General features: G+C 45.4%; 1 protein-coding gene and 2 long non-coding RNA genes across 3 annotated transcripts; 1 reads left to right on the forward strand and 2 right to left on the reverse strand.

Moving 5' to 3' along the window:
• Positions 1-4,351: 4,351 nt before the first annotated feature.
• LOC115331210 lies at positions 4,352-7,399 on the reverse strand. The gene is made up of 7 exons (XM_040211327.3): positions 7,377-7,399; positions 6,676-6,744; positions 6,553-6,603; positions 6,401-6,439; positions 6,122-6,324; positions 5,094-5,253; positions 4,352-5,022 (listed from the first exon to the last, which is right to left on the reverse strand). The coding sequence occupies exons 2-7, from the start codon at positions 6,701-6,703 to the stop codon at positions 4,907-4,909; spliced, it is 597 nt and encodes a 198-aa protein (XP_040067261.1). The 5' UTR covers positions 6,704-6,744; positions 7,377-7,399; the 3' UTR covers positions 4,352-4,906.
• Positions 7,400-7,449: 50 nt separating this feature from the next.
• LOC115329776 lies at positions 7,450-8,731 on the reverse strand. The gene is made up of 3 exons (XR_006076892.1): positions 8,455-8,731; positions 8,110-8,193; positions 7,450-8,017 (listed from the first exon to the last, which is right to left on the reverse strand). It is a non-coding gene; the product is annotated as an uncharacterized LOC115329776 (long non-coding RNA).
• Positions 8,732-9,323: 592 nt separating this feature from the next.
• Positions 9,324-14,400, forward strand: LOC120840682. The gene is made up of 3 exons (XR_005798294.2): positions 9,324-10,027; positions 10,090-10,159; positions 14,205-14,400. It is a non-coding gene; the product is annotated as an uncharacterized LOC120840682 (long non-coding RNA).
• The last annotated feature ends 5,783 nt before the right edge of the window (positions 14,401-20,183 follow it).

The following is a 20,183-nucleotide window of genomic DNA, read 5'->3' on the forward strand; positions in this document are numbered from 1 at the left end:
GAGTGAAGTCAGATTTTCAGTACATTAGGTATGGAGTCCCACAGGGATCTATTCTTGGACCTATACTATTTTTATTATATATCAACGCCATTATAAACGTACATGGTAGTTCAAATATAGTGTTGAATGCAGATAATAAAATGTTTTCTTCTCCGGTGTAGACATACACGATCTCTTTGGAAGGGCAAAAAGATGGTTGATGGGGTTAGACATGTGGCTTAAATCAAATAAACTTTATTTAAACTTAGACAAAACTAAATACTTACTATTTAAACCCAACGGAAGGACACTACCGTCAAATTTAAAATGACAATTCCAGGACTCTTTCATCTAACAGTCTTCAAGAATTTGATTCTTGGGAGTTGTATTCCAAGAAAACTTAAAATGGGCACCGCATATTGATTCGCTCATAGGAAATAATTGTCAAACTGTTGGTCTTTTGAATAGATTAACATATTATCTCCCCCAAAAAGCTAAACGTCGAATTTCTTTAGCCCTCATATACTCCCGCATATGTTATTGTCTCTTGGTGTGCTAAAATACGTCCCAAACAAATTTAGATCGTCTCGTATCTATACAAAAGCGAGCATTACAAGGAATTGCAAGCATAGATTTATTTAGAAATGCCACACCACACTTTAGACCATAGCAAATATTCAGCTTAAGAGATATACACAAATATAAACTGTCCGTCGAGATTTGGCGGCAATTGCATACTGACAAATTGTTGTTCCATGCAAAGTACCCCATTAAAATTGGCCCGTAGAATTTAAGACATAATGTACGAATGAAATCTCGTTCTCGGACAAATTATGGATATCAGAAGATAAGCTATTAGATACCAGGTTTTTTAAACCAACATCCATCTATTTTAGACTTTCTAAATAGTGCCAGGTCACTCCTTAACTATAAAAAAGTGTGAAATAAATTTTATTTCCGGATGAAAAAAAAACAACGAAAAATATATCCTAAACTTTTTGTATGATAAATGCACGTAATATTACAAAAAAAAAAAGTGATTTCTTAAAGATCGGTTGAAGGGAAATGTAATATTATAGATAACTAGCACCCATCTGTTCGCTCAACACTGGTTGTTTGTTGTCTTTTGTGTTTTTTTTTATTCTATAGCAGTGAAAGCATGCCACAATTGTCTTGTTGTGCTACCGCTGTTGCCAAAAAGGGTAGCGTAGCCTCTTCAGGTACTTCAAAGTGCCTTTAGGCATGTCCCCTGAAACTTTCTGTAAGTTTGTCTCAAATAAACTCCTTCAAACAAATATGCGTCTGTACTCCCTCTAGTAAGCTTGTTATAGCAGTGTGTTATAAGCCACCTGACTGTCCATCATCCTTTCATACCAATTTGTGCTCTCTTAACGTTGATATTAAATGTTGTTTTCCTAAACCTGATATGCTCTTATTTGTCGATTTTAATTTTCCCTTCATTGACTGGTAAAATGTATCCCGTGGTGGTACCGCATTTAAGGAATTCCTGGAAACGTGTCTCACTTTAAATTTCACACAGTTAGTTGATCAACTGCCCCGTACAAAAAGTATCCTAGACACAACACTGACCGCGTTACCAGACACCTTCAAATACATTTACTGCCGTTAAGTGCTCAGCGATCGCAGGCTTCGGCATTTTAGCTTATCACTATGTAATCCTATTTATATGATCATTCACGATTATAATAAGGCAGATTATGACGGAATAAACCGCGAGTTGAGAACGTTTTTACTCTTATCTTTATATTTTTACCTCAGATCAGTGGAGGAGAACTTCATGCTATTTAAAACTAAAATGAATTAGCCTCAAAAATATTGGTTCCTACAATCAGTATTCGTAAAGATTCGACTGATCCATGGTTTACAAAAGCTTTTCTTTCCTTGCGAAATAGAAAAGGAAGACACATTGTGACGGCTGAACGCATCTACACAACGGAAGTTTGGGAGGTTTACAATTCTTGCCCCAGAGAGTACACCAGGAGCCTGAAGCTGTCCAATAATAAATTTTTACCGACCATCCTGCGGACTAACCGAAGGAAGTTTTGGAACTTAGTATCATCAAAAACTAATAATCCTATCGTATTTCTTACCCATGAAAATGGCGACCTAATACTTAAAAGCGAGTACCCTGATGTACTAAACGCTACTTATTCTCAATTTTCACTGCAGAGTGCTTAACCCCTGTACCTACTCTCAAAAAGAGCTTTACGAGCAAATGCGCCCAATCAGTATAGACACTGCCGGTATCGTAAGTCTAATTCACAAATTAAAAGTAACACCCCAAGCAGCACAGAGTTGGCCAAGAATTGGCCGATGGCTGGCAATGGTCCTTTGGCCAGTGGCCAGACAGTGGCCAGCCGTTGGCCAATGACCGGCCTTCCTCCGCCCATTGGCCAATGGCCACTGGCCATCAGCGATCGGCCAAACATTGGCCGCTGAATGGTCACTCTTTGGCCACTGGCCACAATACTATTCCCAGCCATTGGCAAATGCTTGGCCGAAATCCGTGATGCTTGGGATCGTCCGCTGGTCTTGGCAATGTAAACTCGATATTCTCAAGAACACCAGCATTATTTCTTGTACATTCCTGTCGCTCATATATAATCAGTCCTTATCTGAAAGCCGCAATCCCTAAGACTGATAAATTTAGAAGGTAGTCCTGGGTTTTGAAGAGGGAATTTGCTCTACTCTCTGTAACTATCCCTCGATATCTTTAACGTCTGTCTCATCCAAACTGCTTGAGCACATACTTTACTCTCACACCATAACTCAATTAGCAACAAACAAATTTTTCTTTATGCCTCAGCATGAGTTGCAAATAGGACTATCCTGTGAGACGCAACTTTGTGTCTTCATTCATGATCTACGCACTAACCTCGAGTGTCATGCTTAGACCGACGCAGTCTATCTTGATTTCTCCAAAGCTTTCAACCGTGTCCCCCATCAACGTCTTCTTTAAAGGCTGTCTTCTCTTCACTTGGATCTTTTAGAGTTTGCATGGATGCGCGACTTTCTTTCCTTCCGCCTGGAGTTCACGGTCATCAATGAGCACGAGGCCACCTTAACCAATGTCTCCTCTGTGTTCTGGAATTGTCCGTTTTCAAGCCTCTTATTTATTTAATATTTATCAATGACCTTCCTTCCACCATTTCCTCTAAAATATGCCTCTTCGCAGACGACTGCGTCTTCTATAACGAAGTAACTTGTGTGCATGAGCACAACCAGCTACAAGATGACATAAAAATTAAGTAATGGTGCAACGCCTGGTGGTTGTCACCGAAACAAATCTGAATCTAAATCAATCCGCTTCACCAGAAAGAAATCTTTCCTATACCATCAGTACTTCCTCAACTTTGACATCGTCGAAACCGTTTCGACATATAAATATATTGGCGTAAGACTAACATCACAGCTCTCATGAAATAACCACAATGAAGCCATATATGCTCACTCATCAGGATCTCTGCGCTTTATCCCACATAACCTGCGCAGTGCCCCTCCACTCGTCCGTACAAAGGTGTACGACAGTGTCGTTCATCAAACCAAAATTAGAACATGCAGCTTCCATCTGGAGTCCCCATCAGTTCTACCTTATCAACCCCCTGGAGGCTGGAGGCGAAACCGGGCAGCTCGTTTCATCGCGCAATAGTCAAAGAAAGAATAAAAACACCTAGGGACAAGAACAGACAGCACAGTTCTTTCAACGAGCAACACACATTTACTGGTGTCTCCTTCAATAGTACTATCTCCCTCCTAACGTTTCAAACTAAAGAGGAACATGCGGAAAATAATATATTTATATACGCCCAGAAAAAAAAACACAAAATCACCCCGAATAGACTAGAAGATAAAGAAATTCAGAAAGAAAGAAAAACGAAGAAAAACACTAATGACAAATTCAGATAGAGCGCCCTTTGACCTATCCAGCTCTGGCTTCAGGTAGTTCATCTCAACTGTGGACAACGCGAGAGAAGGAGCAGCGATGTTGTGACCGTCCCCAAGCAACCACGTATGTCCGTCGGACGTCCGAACAAGAGCCGAATATCCATTGCCAGGGAAGGACGTCCGTCGGACGTACACTGGACATCCGTTTCCGTACGTCCAAATTCGGACTAATAGTGGACGTCCTGTGGATATACAGAAATGGATGTCCGAGGGCTGTCCATTTGTGGATGTTCGAACATATCCCAATAGGTATTGGGAAACCATTCAAAAACAGTTACTTAAAAGTGGTCCCATTCTGCACTAAACGATTATCATAACAGAACCTTTTTGTGCAGAGGATATACCTTTCCCTAATGAAGATAGGTTTGAGGCCCCCCCCCCCCCCCACCCCCCCAAGATTCTTTGACAGATTTGATGGCCCCTTCAAGATTTCCTGAGGTCTTAAGAGGTCCCATCACAGTATTTCCTGAAGTTCCATAGGGGCCCATCACAATTTTCTGCAAAGTCTGATGGGCCCTCTAGGATTTGCTAAGGGTTTGAGGGGCGCAATAGATGCTTTCTGGGGTCTCCAAGATCATTCAATAGGTATGACGGGGAAAAAAAGAGGTGGACACATCGGTAATTCGTTTTTTTTTTCAAGTGTTGTCCGAAGGTCCATTAATAGAGGCCTAGAACCTTAGAATTGTAAGCTCCTTTCAAGCTGATACTGTGTGCGGTAAAAAGAAAAACAGTATTGTATGTTCTCGACTACAAGTAATCAAATGAATTGTGATGCATGTGTACTACTTTTTAAAGTAATTTTGCAATCATTTGATTACATTTTACGTAGTGATGTCGCAGTGCCAGTTGGCCTTATGTTTCGTAAGCTAGAAGGAAACAAGGATGTTAGACAGCAAAATAGTTTTTTATTTGCAATCAGAACCAGGGCAGAGGCACCTTTCTCACACTTGAAGGTAGATGCCTACTCTCCCTTAGAAGTGGTGCACCTCTCCTTTGCGCGGCGAAGCCACTCCTTGACTTCCGTTTCCACCTCTTTTTTCGTAGACTCTTTGCAGTGCTTTGTCCGCTTTATAGCAGCTGAAAGCAATAGATGACCCTTATAGTACAACTTAAAAAGGCAGGGAATTGCGTTGCAAACTTCTACTTACCAAAGATCAATTTGTACAGCTTAAGGCTACGGAAAACCTTCTTCCCTTTGCGCCCATCCATGCTGAACTTGGCTGCAGCTTCGTCACTAATCAGGTGTGCAAGCATAGACCTTACAGTTGTTTTGATAGACAGGTCCCCAAGGGAGGTCAGCTCCACAACCTGGAAGGAACGTACAGAGCACGACACAGTTAATACGAACAAGACATAGCCAGTTTTCGCTGTTTTACTCTGACCAGTGAAACGCTATCCCCAAAGCTACTTATATCATGGAAAGGGTTCATCTTGGGGCAATAACCTTGGTTATAAGAAAATGCAATCCTCAATTCACTGTCCATGCAAAATGCCAATGCCGTGTTTGAGCACATAAAACGTGGGGCTGGTGCCTGGGGAACGTAAGACATGACATAAGGAGCATTACGATACCCAGAAAGCAAGTATAGCCAAAAATGTTTGGCATTCAAGGTTAGCTGGATAGAAAGAACCTGAGCATGAATGGGTTTACAGCTTGTATTAACTGGGCTAGGCTTTACAATTAGCCAATTCACACCCCCTCTTTATCTCCGAGGCCAGTATGAGTGAACTGGTGATACCTTGAGAAAGATTGAATGAATGTGAGGGCCCAAATTTTATTTTATTTGTGCAGTTGTTTACACCTCCTAGTCATTGTTCTATCTCATTAGTCATTTCCCATGCTCTAAGATCTGGAACTGTGGGACAGAGTTGCCATTTGAAGAAATACGGAAGTAGTCAGAGCTTGCTCTACACTCATGAAATAATGCTAAAGTATAGCACCATTACAAACACCTTTGTTGCTTACCAGAGAACAGGCAGTCTCACCCCTTCGATGCATCTCGATTTAAAATCACAGCTTGCTCCTAGCTTATTTGTTATCTGCATGTCTTAACCTTAGCTGCACACTAGGGATAAGACATAACAGCAAAGCCTAGAGAATGCAAACACCAATACTTGCCTCAGTAAGTGACAAAAACTAGAGTATGGGCAGGCATTGATAACAGCAATTGCTTACCAAAGCCTCACTCGTGGCATCTGTAAGAGCGCCATCAAACACCTCAATTGCTTCAGGAGTGTCGAGGGGATCAACGAGGATCGGCTGGCTGGGCTCTACAACGAAACTCTCACGCGCTCGTAGCAATGTCGAAATCATGTCCATTATCTCCGTCTGCTGGCTCCTCATGACGCTCATCCCATTCAGCACCCGTCGCTGAAACTCTGCATGCAAAGAAAAGGCTTGAAATAAATATTGGCAAATAAAATTAGTGCAGGCAGGAGACAACATCCTACTTACCAGCAGCACTCAAGATCCTAGCAGTGGACCGCAGATCAGCTAAAAAGAAAAAAAAAAGATGGCAAAAAGTCAAGAGCTTAGCCATTTCAAAACTATTCAAAGTTGTGCAACCATGCTGTGAAAGAAAAACAATTGAAATCAAATTAGCTTACCGCAGGTCGAAGCACTGGTGCTAGGCGTCATGTGTTGCATAGCCTGCAGTGCTGAAAAAATTTAATGAAGGACACACAAAATATCTTAATACGCAGCTGCAACACAATTCTGCAGTAAAGTACCTTGATCTAATCGACTGGGAGCCGACATCCTTGTCAATGTTTGAGATGCGGTTGAAAAACCACTGGCATCTACGAAGATAAAGACAACTGCAGGCGCTAGATGCAATAAGGGTACAAGGTGACTTGGATTGCTTCTCATATTTATTTATGTTATTTATTTATTTGGTACTTCTGAACTGCCCTTCAAGAGCCCGTGGGCCTACAGGAGGGTGCACCATGCATACATGCAAGAGCTCAAATGACACAGAATACAAAATTAAAAAACATGCCTAAAAAAGTAGGAAAAAAATTTACATATGTAATATCAACAGAATGTGACCTCCGACAGTGGAAAACATACAGCGCAGAAACCTGTTGCCCCCATATCTGTTGTTTAAAAAACAGAAAGGAAAACATACAATCAATGTATACCTTGAGCAGGGCTCGCACGCTAAAACTTCCAGGCAAAAAAATATCCACCTCTGGAGAGTTCACTTTATTTAATATGCTAAAAGCCTACCGAAAAGTTTCCAGATGTGAAAAAGTCACTTCGTTTTTGGCGGTATGGTGCTCCATACATTTGCTTGCTCAAATTTGATTAAATATAAAACTTCACCCAGAAAGATATGAAAGAGATGGCGATTGTTTTTGCAAGCTTTGCATTTGAATTTGCACTGCTAGTGTGCGTAGCTCTTTATTTGTAAAACGATCATGCAATGTACCTTTATTTCGTGAACTGGGAGCCGGTGTCGTTGTTGACGTTTTAGGTGTCTGGAACGAACCACAAGCACCTGCGAAGATAAAGACAATTGAAGGGGCTACATGCAAGAAGGGTACATGGTGACATGGATTTTTCTCATATTTAGGTTCCTAGATGTGAAGAAAGCCACCTTGTTTTTGGTGGCATGGTGCTCCATATATTTGCTTGCCCAAATTTGATTAAATATAAAACTTCAGCGCTCACACGGAAATGAAATTAAAGTTAATTGGTTCTGCAAGCTTTGCACCTCAACTTGCAGCAATATGTGCATAGCCCCTCATTTGTAAAATGGCCATACATTATAGGTTGTTCGCACATAACGTCAATTTGGCATTTTGTTGTTAGCTTGTTTTTTCACACAAATTTACTACATTGAAGGATTACATCGTAACCGGTTGAGATGATGTCAGCGGTGCTCTACGCATTTGAGGGGGCGTGTCAATCCTTGGAATGCTCGAGTTTGGCACACGCCAGACAGCTCACAACAACAAAATGGTGGACGAAATTACGTCAGTGAAAACACCCTATAGCTACCTTTATCTTGTGGACTGGGAGCCAGCGTGTTTATCGAAGTGCTAGACGACTGGGACGAACCACTAGCACCTGTTTGGAGATGTCTGATTAAGTTGGGAATTGGTAACATTAGAATACAAAAAGCGAAAAACAATATAAGTGGTTTTCAGGAGAAACTGTACCTCGCATTAGTGCAGCTTGCGACATTTCACTGTGTATTGATCTTGCCGGGCTCGCACTCTGTGATTCCAGTCTCTGGCTACTGGCTGTGAAAAGCGACCAGAAAACCTGAAATTGTAAGATGAAAAAAGTACAAATTGATCTCCCAAAATATAAAAAATGCAGTTGTGCCCCAATTCCCTATATAAGCACATTGTTTACGTAAAATGACAGATCAAGTACGTCTGACGACACACCCTAGACTTATCAAGTGCCAGGTTCGAATTCTAAGCTAAAGGTTAAGAAACAGTTGCAACGGTCAACAAGGCTGTCAGCTGCAGAACAAAATAAAAATCAAATAGCGTTACGCGAGTTCTGCCGTGCGCAGAGCGGCATCGGGGCTTCCGGGAATTCATCCGAGCTTGAGTCGGACTCGCTCCAGCGTGTGGGGCGAAATCTCCTACGCTTTGGGCGTATCTCCTCGTCCGAGAGATCAGATGTGAACCGCGACCGCTCCAACTTAGATCGCCCTTCTTCGTAGGAATCTGTAGTTACATAAGAAAAAAATACTTACAATTAATGAACACTGCTGCACGCATGAAGAGATGCAATATACTCACTGAATAGTCCTTTCACAGTCACCTCGAACTCAGGAAACCCTGGTCCTGGTGGCCCCCCCTTTCGCACTAGCTTGACAGCCTTATCGGTGGACACCTTCGGCCATAAACAGTTGTTTCCCGAGACCCACGAGTAAGGCACGATCTCCACCTCTTGGGTTAGCCTAAATTCCACAATTGCATACATCCCTGAAAATGAACAGAAAAACTGATGTGAGAAAGTCATCAACACTAACCGGATCTAAAAAGTTATGCAAAAGCTAAACATTTACCTTGAGCTGCTGAAATGGCGGCGGTTTCACGGTACCGTCGCTTTCACAGTAAAACGTAAAACCCGGTCGTGGTAACACCAGAGTCCAAACCACGCGCTCCTAGAGCCGACAATGCACAAATATCGATGGATTTCGTTGGCTATGGATTTTAACCGATATGTGACACTAGCGGCACCTAGAAAAGTTGAAAACTACATGACGTCGGGGTTAAACATCAATAAATAAATAAATTGGTAGCGTTTGTTTTATTCATACATTAGTTTGGTGACTTATCAATTTAAACAAATCTCCACAGACAAATTATAACAGCACAGTCGTACTGTCGGTGTCATCCTTGGTGCTATCCTACGTTGATTTCATGAATTGCAGTTTACACCAACACGCTCGGCAACAAGCAGTAAAATAATTATGCCTAATTTTTAACAACAAACAAGAAAAGTAGCGAGAAGTATATTCTTATTGAATCATATACCGACTAACCACTGATCGGTATAGCCAGCTTCGCGACCTCACCTGTCTCGGCTGGCAACCCGATTTTCGAGTTTTGTTCTTTTTCTTTGTTTCTTCCGTGTCCACGTTGTTGCTGTCGCGTGTCAACGGTTATACAACGGTGTTACTAAAATATTTTTATTTCTGTTTTAAGTAGTATGGTGCATGTGTGGCAGTACTCACGTTGGACAATGTTCCAGAAGAACTTTTCGTCTAGTTGAACTATCTGCTTGAGTTGTCCATTTCGGGTTAGTACTTGCTTTCCATACCACGTCCTTTTTTTCCATCCCCCTCTCTTTTTGTGTTACTCGAAATTCATTCCGTTCGTGTTTTCGTAAGTAGCGTCCTAAAGGACTAGTACAGATGTTGGCTAGCGTTTCACAACTTTCGTTCACCTATAGTTGAACGGCCTACTTGTTTCTATTTTTGGGAAAGTTAGTTTAGTCTCATTCTGAACCGCTTCGTTATTTCGCGCATATCATCCGTACCACGCTTTGTTTTTTCCGTCTTCGCCCGTTCCTGTCTGGCTGGAAGCACATCCAGTCTGCGACTGTGAGCTACAGGTACGTTGACGGTGTACGTGAAAATTGCACGCACTCATGCCTTTGTCAACTTGTTTTCTTAGGTCTGCACGGTGGAGAGGGGCTTCCCCACGCCTGGGTCAAGCACATCCAGTCTGCCGCTGTGAGCTACAGGTACGTTGACAGTGTACGTGCCAATTGCCCTCACTTATGCCTTTGTCAACACAGGGGTTTCCCCACGCCTGGGTCAAGCACATCCAGTCTGCCGCTGTGAGCTACAGGTACGTTGAAGGTGTACGTGAAAATTGCCCTCACTTATGCCTTTGTCAACTTGTTTTCTTAAGTCTGCACGGTGGAGAGGGGCTTCCCCACGCCTGGGTCAAGCACATCCAGTCTGCCGCTGTGAGCTACAGGTACGTTGACGGTGTACGTGACAATTGCCCTCACTTATGCCTTTGTCAACACAGGGGTTTCCCCACGCCTGGGTCAAGCACATCCAGTCTGCCGCTGTGAGCTACAGGTACGTTGACAGTGTACGTGACAATTGCCCTCACTTATGCCTTTGTCAACACAGGGGTTTCCCCACGCCTGGGTCAAGCACATCCAGTCTGCCGCTGTGAGCTAGAGGTACGTTGACAGTGTACGTGACAATTGCCCTCACTTATGCCTTTGTCAACACAGGGGTTTCCCCACACCTGGGTCAAGCACATCCAGTCTGCCGCTGTGAGCTACAGGTACGTTGACAGTGTACGTGACAATTGCCCTCACTTATGCCTTTGTCAACACAGGGGTTTCCCCCCACACCTGGGTCAAGCACATCCAGTCTGCCGCTGTGAGCTACAGGTACGTTGACAGTGTACGTGACAATTGCCCTCACTTATGCCTTTGTCAACACAGGGGTTTCCCCACGCCTGGGTCAAGCACATCCAGTCTGCCGCTGTGAGCTACAGGTACGTTGACAGTGTACGTGACAATTGCCCTCACTTATGCCTTTGTCAACACAGGGGTTTCCCCACACCTGGGTCAAGCACATCCAGTCTGCCGCTGTGAGCTACAGGTACGTTGACAGTGTACGTGACAATTGCCCTCACTTATGCCTTTGTCAACACAGGGGTTTCCCCACACCTGGGTCAAGCACATCCAGTCTGCCGCTGTGAGCTACAGGTACGTTGACAGTGTACGTGACAATTGCCCTCACTTATGCCTTTGTCAACACAGGGGTTTCCCCACGCCTGGGTCAAGCACATCCAGTCTGCCGCTGTGAGCTACAGGTACGTTGAAGGTGTACGTGAAAATTGCCCTCACTTATGCCTTTGTCAACTTGTTTTCTTAAGTCTGCACGGTGGAGAGGGGCTTCCCCACGCCTGGGTCAAGCACATCCAGTCTGCCGCTGTGAGCTACAGGTACGTTGACGGTGTACGTGACAATTGCCCTCACTTATGCCTTTGTCAACACAGGGGTTTCCCCACGCCTGGGTCAAGCACATCCAGTCTGCCGCTGTGAGCTACAGGTACGTTGACAGTGTACGTGAAAATTGCCCTCACTTATGCCTTTGTCAACTTGTTTTCTTAAGTCTGCACGGTGGAGAGGGGCTTCCCCACGCCTGGGTCAAGCACATCCAGTCTGCCGCTGTGAGCTACAGGTACGTTGACAGTGTACGTGACAATTGCCCTCACTTATGCCTTTGTCAACACAGGGGTTTCCCCACGCCTGGGTCAAGCACATCCAGTCTGCCGCTGTGAGCTACAGGTACGTTGAAGGTGTACGTGAAAATTGCCCTCACTTATGCCTTTGTCAACTTGTTTTCTTAAGTCTGCACGGTGGAGAGGGGCTTCCCCACGCCTGGGTCAAGCACATCCAGTCTGCCGCTGTGAGCTACAGGTACGTTGACAGTGTACGTGACAATTGCCCTCACTTATGCCTTTGTCAACACAGGGGTTTCCCCACGCCTGGGTCAAGCACATCCAGTCTGCCGCTGTGAGCTACAGGTACGTTGAAGGTGTACGTGAAAATTGCCCTCACTTATGCCTTTGTCAACTTGTTTTCTTAAGTCTGCACGGTGGAGAGGGGCTTCCCCACGCCTGGGTCAAGCACATCCAGTCTGCCGCTGTGAGCTACAGGTACGTTGACGGTGTACGTGACAATTGCCCTCACTTATGCCTTTGTCAACACAGGGGTTTCCCCACGCCTGGGTCAAGCACATCCAGTCTGCCGCTGTGAGCTACAGGTACGTTGACAGTGTACGTGAAAATTGCCCTCACTTATGCCTTTGTCAACTTGTTTTCTTAAGTCTACACGGTGGAGAGGGGCTTCCCCACGCCTGGGTCAAGCACATCCAGTCTGCCACTGTGAGCTACAGGTACGTTGACAGTGTACGTGACAATTGCCCTCACTTATGCCTTTGTCAACACAGGGGTTTCCCCACGCCTGGGTCAAGCACATCCAGTCTGCGACTGTGAGCTACAGGTACGTTGACGGTGTACGTGAAAATTGCACGCACTCATGCCTTTGTCAACTTGTTTTCTTAGGTCTGCACGGTGGAGAGGGGCTTCCCCACGCCTGGGTCAAGCACATCCAGTCTGCCGCTGTGAGGTACAGGTACGTTGACAGTGTACGTGACAATTGCCCTCACTTATGCCTTTGTCAACACAGGGGTTTCCCCACGCCTGGGTCAAGCACATCCAGTCTGCCGCTGTGAGCTACAGGTACGTTGAAGGTGTACGTGAAAATTGCCCTCACTTATGCCTTTGTCAACTTGTTTTCTTAAGTCTGCACGGTGGAGAGGGGCTTCCCCACGCCTGGGTCAAGCACATCCAGTCTGCCGCTGTGAGCTACAGGTACGTTGACGGTGTACGTGACAATTGCCCTCACTTATGCCTTTGTCAACACAGGGGTTTCCCCACGCCTGGGTCAAGCACATCCAGTCTGCCGCTGTGAGCTACAGGTACGTTGACAGTGTACGTGAAAATTGCCCTCACTTATGCCTTTGTCAACTTGTTTTCTTAAGTCTGCACGGTGGAGAGGGGCTTCCCCACGCCTGGGTCAAGCACATCCAGTCTGCCGCTGTGAGCTACAGGTACGTTGACGGTGTACGTGAAAATTGCCCTCACTTATGCCTTTCTCAACTTGTTTTCTTAGGGCTGCGCGGTGGAGAGGGGTTTCCCCACACCTGGGTCAAGCACATCCAGTCTGCCGCTGTGAGCTACAGGTACGTTGACGGTGTACGTGAAAATTGCCCTCACTTATGCCTTTGTCAACTTGTTTTCTTAGGTCTGCACGGTGGAGAGGGGCTTCCCCACGCCTGGGTCAAGCACATCCAGTCTGCCGCTGTGAGCTACAGGTACCTTGACGGTGTATGTGATAATTGCCCTCACTTATGCCTTTGTCAACTTGTTTTCTTAGGGCTGCACGGTGGAGAGGGGTTTCCCCACACCTGGGTCAAGCACATCCAGTCTGCCGCTGTGAGCTACAGGTACGTTGACAGTGTATGTGATAATTGCCCTCACTTATGCCTTTGTCAACTTGTTTTCTTAGGTCTGCACGGTGGAGAGGGGCTTCCCCACGCCTGGGTCAAGCACATCCAGTCTGCCGCTGTGAGCTACAGGTACGTTGACGGTGTATGTGATAATTGCCCTCACTTATGCCTTTGTCAACCTGTTTTCTTAGGGCTGCACGGTGGAGAGGGGTTTCCCCACACCTGGGTCAAGCACATCCAGTCTGCCGCTGTGAGCTACAGGTACGTTGACAGTGTATGTGATAATTGCCCTCACTTATGCCTTTGTCAACTTGTTTTCTTACGGCTGCATGGTGCAGAGGGACCTCCCCATGCCTGGATTTTGCACCATATGTTCATAACACACTTAAACTTCCTTTTAGATGACAGGGAATAGCTTTTCCCCGTCATCTACAGGTAGGTTTCAGTGTGTTGTGAATATGCACTCATACCTTCGTCAATTTGTTTGCTTGGCGGGGGAGAGGGGGAGCCGTAGCGGCCTCCCTCCACGAGGACTAGCACTTCGTCACTCGTCCAGTTAATTTGCGATAGTTACCGGCACTGGTATCTTAAGCTTTTCTCGCTAGGCATGAGATTGCTTTTCCACGACACAGCCAATCTGGTAGATAACATAGGCTAAAAATACTGAAAAAGTCTCTAGGCAAAAGTGCCATTCATATAGTCCAATTAATATAATTAAAGCATATTTCTTTCATTTGTTTACAGACGGACACTCCCTCCAAGGTCTGACTAGGACATGGGTCAGACAACAGCAAGACAGCTGCTAAATATATGGCAGAAGAGCTTTCCAGGGCAGAAAGGTATTGCACAGTTGACAAAAAGGGCGACTGTCGAGGAGTGGAGCCACCAGAAGATCTGGAGAAAATGCATACTATTAAAATTATCATCTTATTTCAATATAGATTTGGCTCATGGTCTTTCATTGGCACAGCATGCGGGCTAGGGTACGACATTTTGAACATTCATAGCTGTCCAAGTAAAGGGTAAAGCATAAAGCGCCGTTCACACTCTTGCGACCGAGAGACCAGACCGGTTTTTAAGCCTTTTGCGACTTCTTAGGACCGGATGCGCTGCAGCGGAGCTGGTCCTAAGTGATCGCAAGAGGCTTAAAAACCGGTGTGGTCTCTCTCGGTTTTACTCGGTCGCAAGAGTGTGAACGGGCCTTTAGACGTAATGCCCTAATCCCTAGGGATTTTGAGGCGCGATATTCAAAGTATGTCCGCTGAGGATCCCTGTTCGGATGTCCTCCGGATGTACAAAACTCTTACCTTTGTACGTCCGTCGGACGTCCACGGGACGTCCTTCGGATTTTCGCGGATGGCCCTCGGATGTACGATATATCCGAAAAGGATATCCATCGGATGTCCGATGGATGTCCAGTGGTTGCTTGGGTCATCGGCTTTCTTGTACGCCCGGCGTACAGGATCGCCGATGACGATCACAACATCGATGCTCCTGCCTTGTTCTTTCTGCTCTGTCCGAAGATGCTTGTTCTACGTTGAAAACATCACCCGCACGCTCGAAATGTTTGAGCACAAGTGGCCGATGAAAGCTGCCCGGCAAGGAAAACATTACAAATGACATCTTTCACAGCCCACGTACTTTATACTTTAAGTTTAGAATGCTGTTATCCGCCCACAACAATGCACGGCGGGGTCATTCTCACATAGTAACAGGACTGGCACGTTAGGAATATATAAGCGTCAACGGAATGTTGGCGAACCACAAACTGATTCAATATTCCTTTCGATTGGTATTTTGCTTTAAATCGTCGCTTGTTTTACATTAGGCTAAACACATGTTTGGGACTGAAATGTATTGAAGTTAAACATCGTCCACTGATAAATAAAACTGCGCTAACTAAAACAATTACTATTTTACAATGCTAATCAAGGTACGTAATATTCAGTATAACCGAAATACCCAGGGTGTTCTATGTTATTTTCCGGCGAAGATACAAAATGCACGCGCGTTTTCTCATAGAACTGCACAGAAGCACCGCAAAAGTAGACTAGTTGCTGTCTCGTTCAATTTGCGACAGGAAAGTCGCATAGAAACAAGCGCCGTTTGAACCTCTAACGTACATTATAACTCTATGATTCGTACAGCCCAAAAGGCAAAAACAAGTCTTATCATGTCCCTTTTTGCAGCGCCCCCTGGGCAACAGCGGAGGTCTAGAGGGAAGGCGAGCACATGCAGGGCGTGTACCTACGTTTCCAACGTTCTGTTTAATTCTTGGGTGATTTAGCGAAATATCTATTACGCAGTAAATGTACTTCTGGTACTCCGTTTAGGTTGTTTTTTTTAATCAACGCATTTGCATCTTTTTAGAAGCCACGAAAAAGGGGTTTGATTTGTTTACTATTTTTAATGTTGTTTGCGTGTCTTCCATGACTCACGACTTTGATTATATTTGGCACTTGTGTCTATACGGCACGTGACCACGGAGAAAAGGCTGAGCGCAGCTAAAACTCTCCAGTCCTCGATCGGCGACTTTCAGAAGGAAGAAAAACGAAAGCCGTTACAACTCCCTGTTACGCCGAATTAGAGCGCAGCTCTTGAGGAGGAGGAGGAGGGAAGGGTACTGAGGGGGGGTCATGTGGCCTCGGTGGGGGGGAGGGGTCACGTGACCTCGGGGAGGGGTGCTCACGTGACCTCGCGGAGGGGGGTCACCTGACCTCGGGGGCGGTCACGTGACCTCAGGAAGGGGGGTCACATGACCTCGGGGGCATCGCCGGGTTGCATGCAACCCGGTGGCTCCGGCGGGCTGCATGCAACCTGGGTTGCATGGAACGCCTAAATACGCCTACACCGGCCGGGTTGCATGCAACCTGAGTCGCATGCAACAGGCGGTTATGCCGACGGCGACGGCGACGCCACTCAAGCCGGAAACGGACGCCTAAGAGCTGCGCTCTAAAACAAAATTTTTATTTCAAATAGTGTTATGGGTATCTGGGCTCCTCAAATATCATTTAGAAACAAACCCCTTCGTGAGCATAAACACACTGTTACTACCCCTTTAAGGTCTCGTATGAGGCGACTATGCAGAAAAAAAGTTCCTGAAATGCATAAAAATGCTGCTTCGATTAGTCCGCCGGCATCAATATTTCTAGAAACAATATGAATATATTCAATACATGATGGACTGTTGAAATATCTTTTTTTATTTTTAAACCATGCTGGTTCTTTTAAAGTAAGGTTCGAATGTAATGTAATAATTTTCATACTACGTGTTTTTCATATTACGTCATGTGCATGTAGGGCAAAGCAAAAGAGATTAACAATCGTGATACAAACGTGAAAATGTCCCAGTTGCGCGGCAAGAGAAACATTTGTTGCGCCCATATCAAACGTTCCGGGATTCAAAATGGGCAAGCACTACACGGAAGAGAGCGCGCACTCCGTTTCACCTCAAGGTGTACCGCAACGAACGCTAAGAACCACTGGAGCCAATCCGTATCTCGCAGCGTGTCACGTGATCTCGAGGTACTGCGCAACGACGCACTGAGCGTGAAGTCACGTGGCACGCGTGGAGCGCAGGATAGGCTGACATGACTCGTAGCCCAAGCCCAAGAACTTGACAAAGCCAATACATCTTTTTGAAAAGTTCCATCGAGCAAAATTCTCGATTGCCATCATTTAGGCACCAAGTGCATGATGGGATTCGAGTTCTCGCAGAACACTGACACAGCACTCGGTTTCGTCACAAGTTGAGCCGATGTCACGCCGTAGGCAGACGAAACTCTCGTGAGCAAGAAGTGCTCGGAGTACACGCCCAAAACAATAGCAGCCTCTTAGACTTTACGCAATGGCGCGCACTTTGGAAAAAGGACAATCGTGGCAATCGCCCCTGAGAGCTCGGCGAACGACGAGGCTGAATTTATGACGCCATTAAACACTCTCAGCTGTGGCACTCAGCATGGTATTTCACGTGCGTACGCGGCGTTGAATGACAGAGAGATTTTTTTTTTTTTTTTTTGCTTAGGTCTAACCGTATTTTCAGCCTCGCCGTTCAGCGAGCTCCCTGATAGCTGGCAGACATTGGCTCCCATAAATGTTTTGAAGAAGAAACTAATTACTAGCTGTGTATCGTTATCCCCATTCACCCAAATAAGGAGAATATCCTTTTACGAAGAAAGCTGCGAACGCTCATTCTGGTCTCAGCCTTTTACACAAGTGACGCCATTTCTAGCGTTCCCACCTCACCATTTTCTAGCTGCATCTCTTTGTTCTTTTCGTTATTTTCAAGGATTTTGTAGCTGGCAAAGCTTTCTTGAAGCGGCTCGGAGTCCTCGGTTCCTACTTCTAAAGATTTCGTGTTTTTTTTCTTCGTTGCTTTATTCTTTTTTTTTTTTTTTTTTTTTTTACAGTTGCATTATGTTGCTTTCGGGGCTCGCGCGACGGAAGCGTCTGGTAGCCAGCCACTTCTATTCGGCCGCACCTTGGCGCGGCATGCTTCGCTTTTCAAGGCGAAATCAAAGCTAGCTTTACTGAGAACACAATTTGGCTTTAACAGACGTCCAAGATTTCTTAGGTGAAGCCAGACTTGTACACGTTACTGAAAAAAAGTAACTGATTACAATTACAATTACTACAATCAAAAAAGTAACCGATTACCGTTACTGATTACTGCCTCCCAGAAGTAATTGAACAATTACTGCAAAGTAATTGATTACTTTTCAAGTTACTTTCACGTTACTTTTTATTGCGATGACAGAAATACACAAATACACAGTAAAATATTGCGTACACAATTTTGTTTGGTTATTGTTCCCTTTTTTGTTCTCAAACCCGGACCTTGTCGTGTAGCTGACGCGTCGACCTAAGGAACAAAGCCCACTAAAAAGTCAATAGCGAGTTCCCGCTTCCCGTCGACTTTATCAGCAATCTGCAACGAGATCCGGAACTCCCCAGCCAAGGCTGGTGGCGCGCTTGTAGAAGAGCGTGGCGTAAAAGAAAAAAGGATTTGCCGACTAATCCTAGTTTTATTTTTTTAGATGTTAAAAAAATGTCAATCATTTTTGCTCCATGGCTGAGTGACTATGCTGGTTTTTGTGAGAAAAAAAATTGTGGGATGAAAAATGTAATTGGTAATTGTGTAATTGATGTTGTAATTGATTACAGAAAAAAAGTAATTGAATTACTCCAAGCGTTACAGCTTGACAAATGTAATTGAAGCGTTACAAAATTACACTTAACTGTAATTGATTACAAGTAATCAATTACTTGTAACGCGTTACGTACAAGTCTGGGTGAAGCTGACCACAGCCACCGACTGAGGTGCCACCTGTGCACCGTCTTGGATATAAGGAATAATGTGCTGACTCACGCCTGGTCCAGGGATATGCCGAAGGCCGTCGTGCTATAAGACTTGGCCTTGACCAAGGCCACCTTGTAGGCCGTGTCGTCCCCGATGGAAGTGAACCGCTTTGTTTCGGTGCAATTGGGGCACATCACGTGCGTGTAAAAGACGATATCGCACACCCCGTCCGGTGGCATCATGGCTTCCAGGACGCCGCCAATGCCGATAGTGCAGAGAAGGATGGACTTGGCCACTTTTGTCCAAGAAGAGATGCGAAAAACGAGAACAAGAGCAAATACGTATGTTTATAGGCTACTCGGCGGAAGCTCCCCTTCCGTTATAGAGGGTACAGCCGTCAACATCCATCCATCCATCCAACTAAAAAGCAGACAATCTGTCTACCGCTCTAACACGTCCATGCATGAGTACATATTCCACCGCGATGCACTCAGAACACCATGCAGTAAGTCATTTCTCTATACTACCTTCGGCCAATGAGAAGCCCAATTGGTACCGTGCTCGAATAAAAAAAATTAGCAGTCCCGCGTGAATTCACAATCAAGTCACAGCGACAGCTGGTATACGTCAAGGCGAAATCGTTGGGCATCGGTGTTGCGTTTAAACAAAGTGGGGTCTTGAAACACTGGTCTCATGGCTTCCTTCTCGGTGCTCTACTTGGGTCGGACGGTGAGAGCAGTCTCGCCGTTCGTCTCAACCAGCGCGTCTTTCGGCGTCTTGCAAACAATGTGACGCTAGCACACGGCGACGCCAAGACGCACACGTCTTCCGGTTTGCGCTGTACTCTTCTCAAGCTTCAGCAATCAGACCGAATCGCCGCTCCGTCACCATGTGCGACAGTGACTACTCGTCCTCGCTGACATTGTCCGAGCCCCTTAATTGGTACTCGAAATTCTCGTCTTCAGCGAGTGCATTGATCAATGCGGAACGCACCGCGGACTACAAGGGCCGACATGAATACGTGACGACGGCCGTCATGCAGCTGCGCAGTCCTCCACTACTCTGAAACGCGAGATTGTAACATGCAAAAGCCACACCGGGGCGGTGCTCAAAATCACACCAGCCTTTGGCTGTGCTGAGGGGCCTAACGTCGCAATTGCGTCGGTGTTCCCACGACGCATCGGACGCCTCGTTGGCTAATTTCGAAGCACTCCCTAAAATAGGACGCTTAAAGCGCAAAATATAGCCGTCCGCTCGAAATACGGACGTGCGATTGTCATTTACTCATGTCATAAATCAGTTTTCACCTATATGGGAAGGTTCCCGAATATTTTGATTTTTATTTCTGCACCCCTTTAATCTGCGCGTGTGCTGAACACAGTAATCAAAGTAAAGGGATCGGTCTGCTTCCATGGGATATACGA

The sequence above is a fragment of the Ixodes scapularis genome, unplaced genomic scaffold (assembly GCF_016920785.2).
Source record: "Ixodes scapularis isolate PalLabHiFi unplaced genomic scaffold, ASM1692078v2 PGA_scaffold10__122_contigs__length_95168666, whole genome shotgun sequence".
Lineage (NCBI taxonomy): Eukaryota > Metazoa > Arthropoda > Arachnida > Ixodida > Ixodidae > Ixodes > Ixodes scapularis.

Coding starts and splice junctions, on each gene's coding strand:
- LOC115331210 (XM_040211327.3), bottom strand. CDS start 6,703: ATGTCGGCTCCCAGTCGATTAGATCAAG. Junction 6,604..6,675: donor TCCCAGTCGATTAGATCAAG/GTACTTTACTGC, acceptor AAATTTTTTCAG/CACTGCAGGCTATGCAACAC. Junction 6,325..6,400: donor TAGGATCTTGAGTGCTGCTG/GTAAGTAGGATG, acceptor CTTTGCATGCAG/AGTTTCAGCGACGGGTGCTG.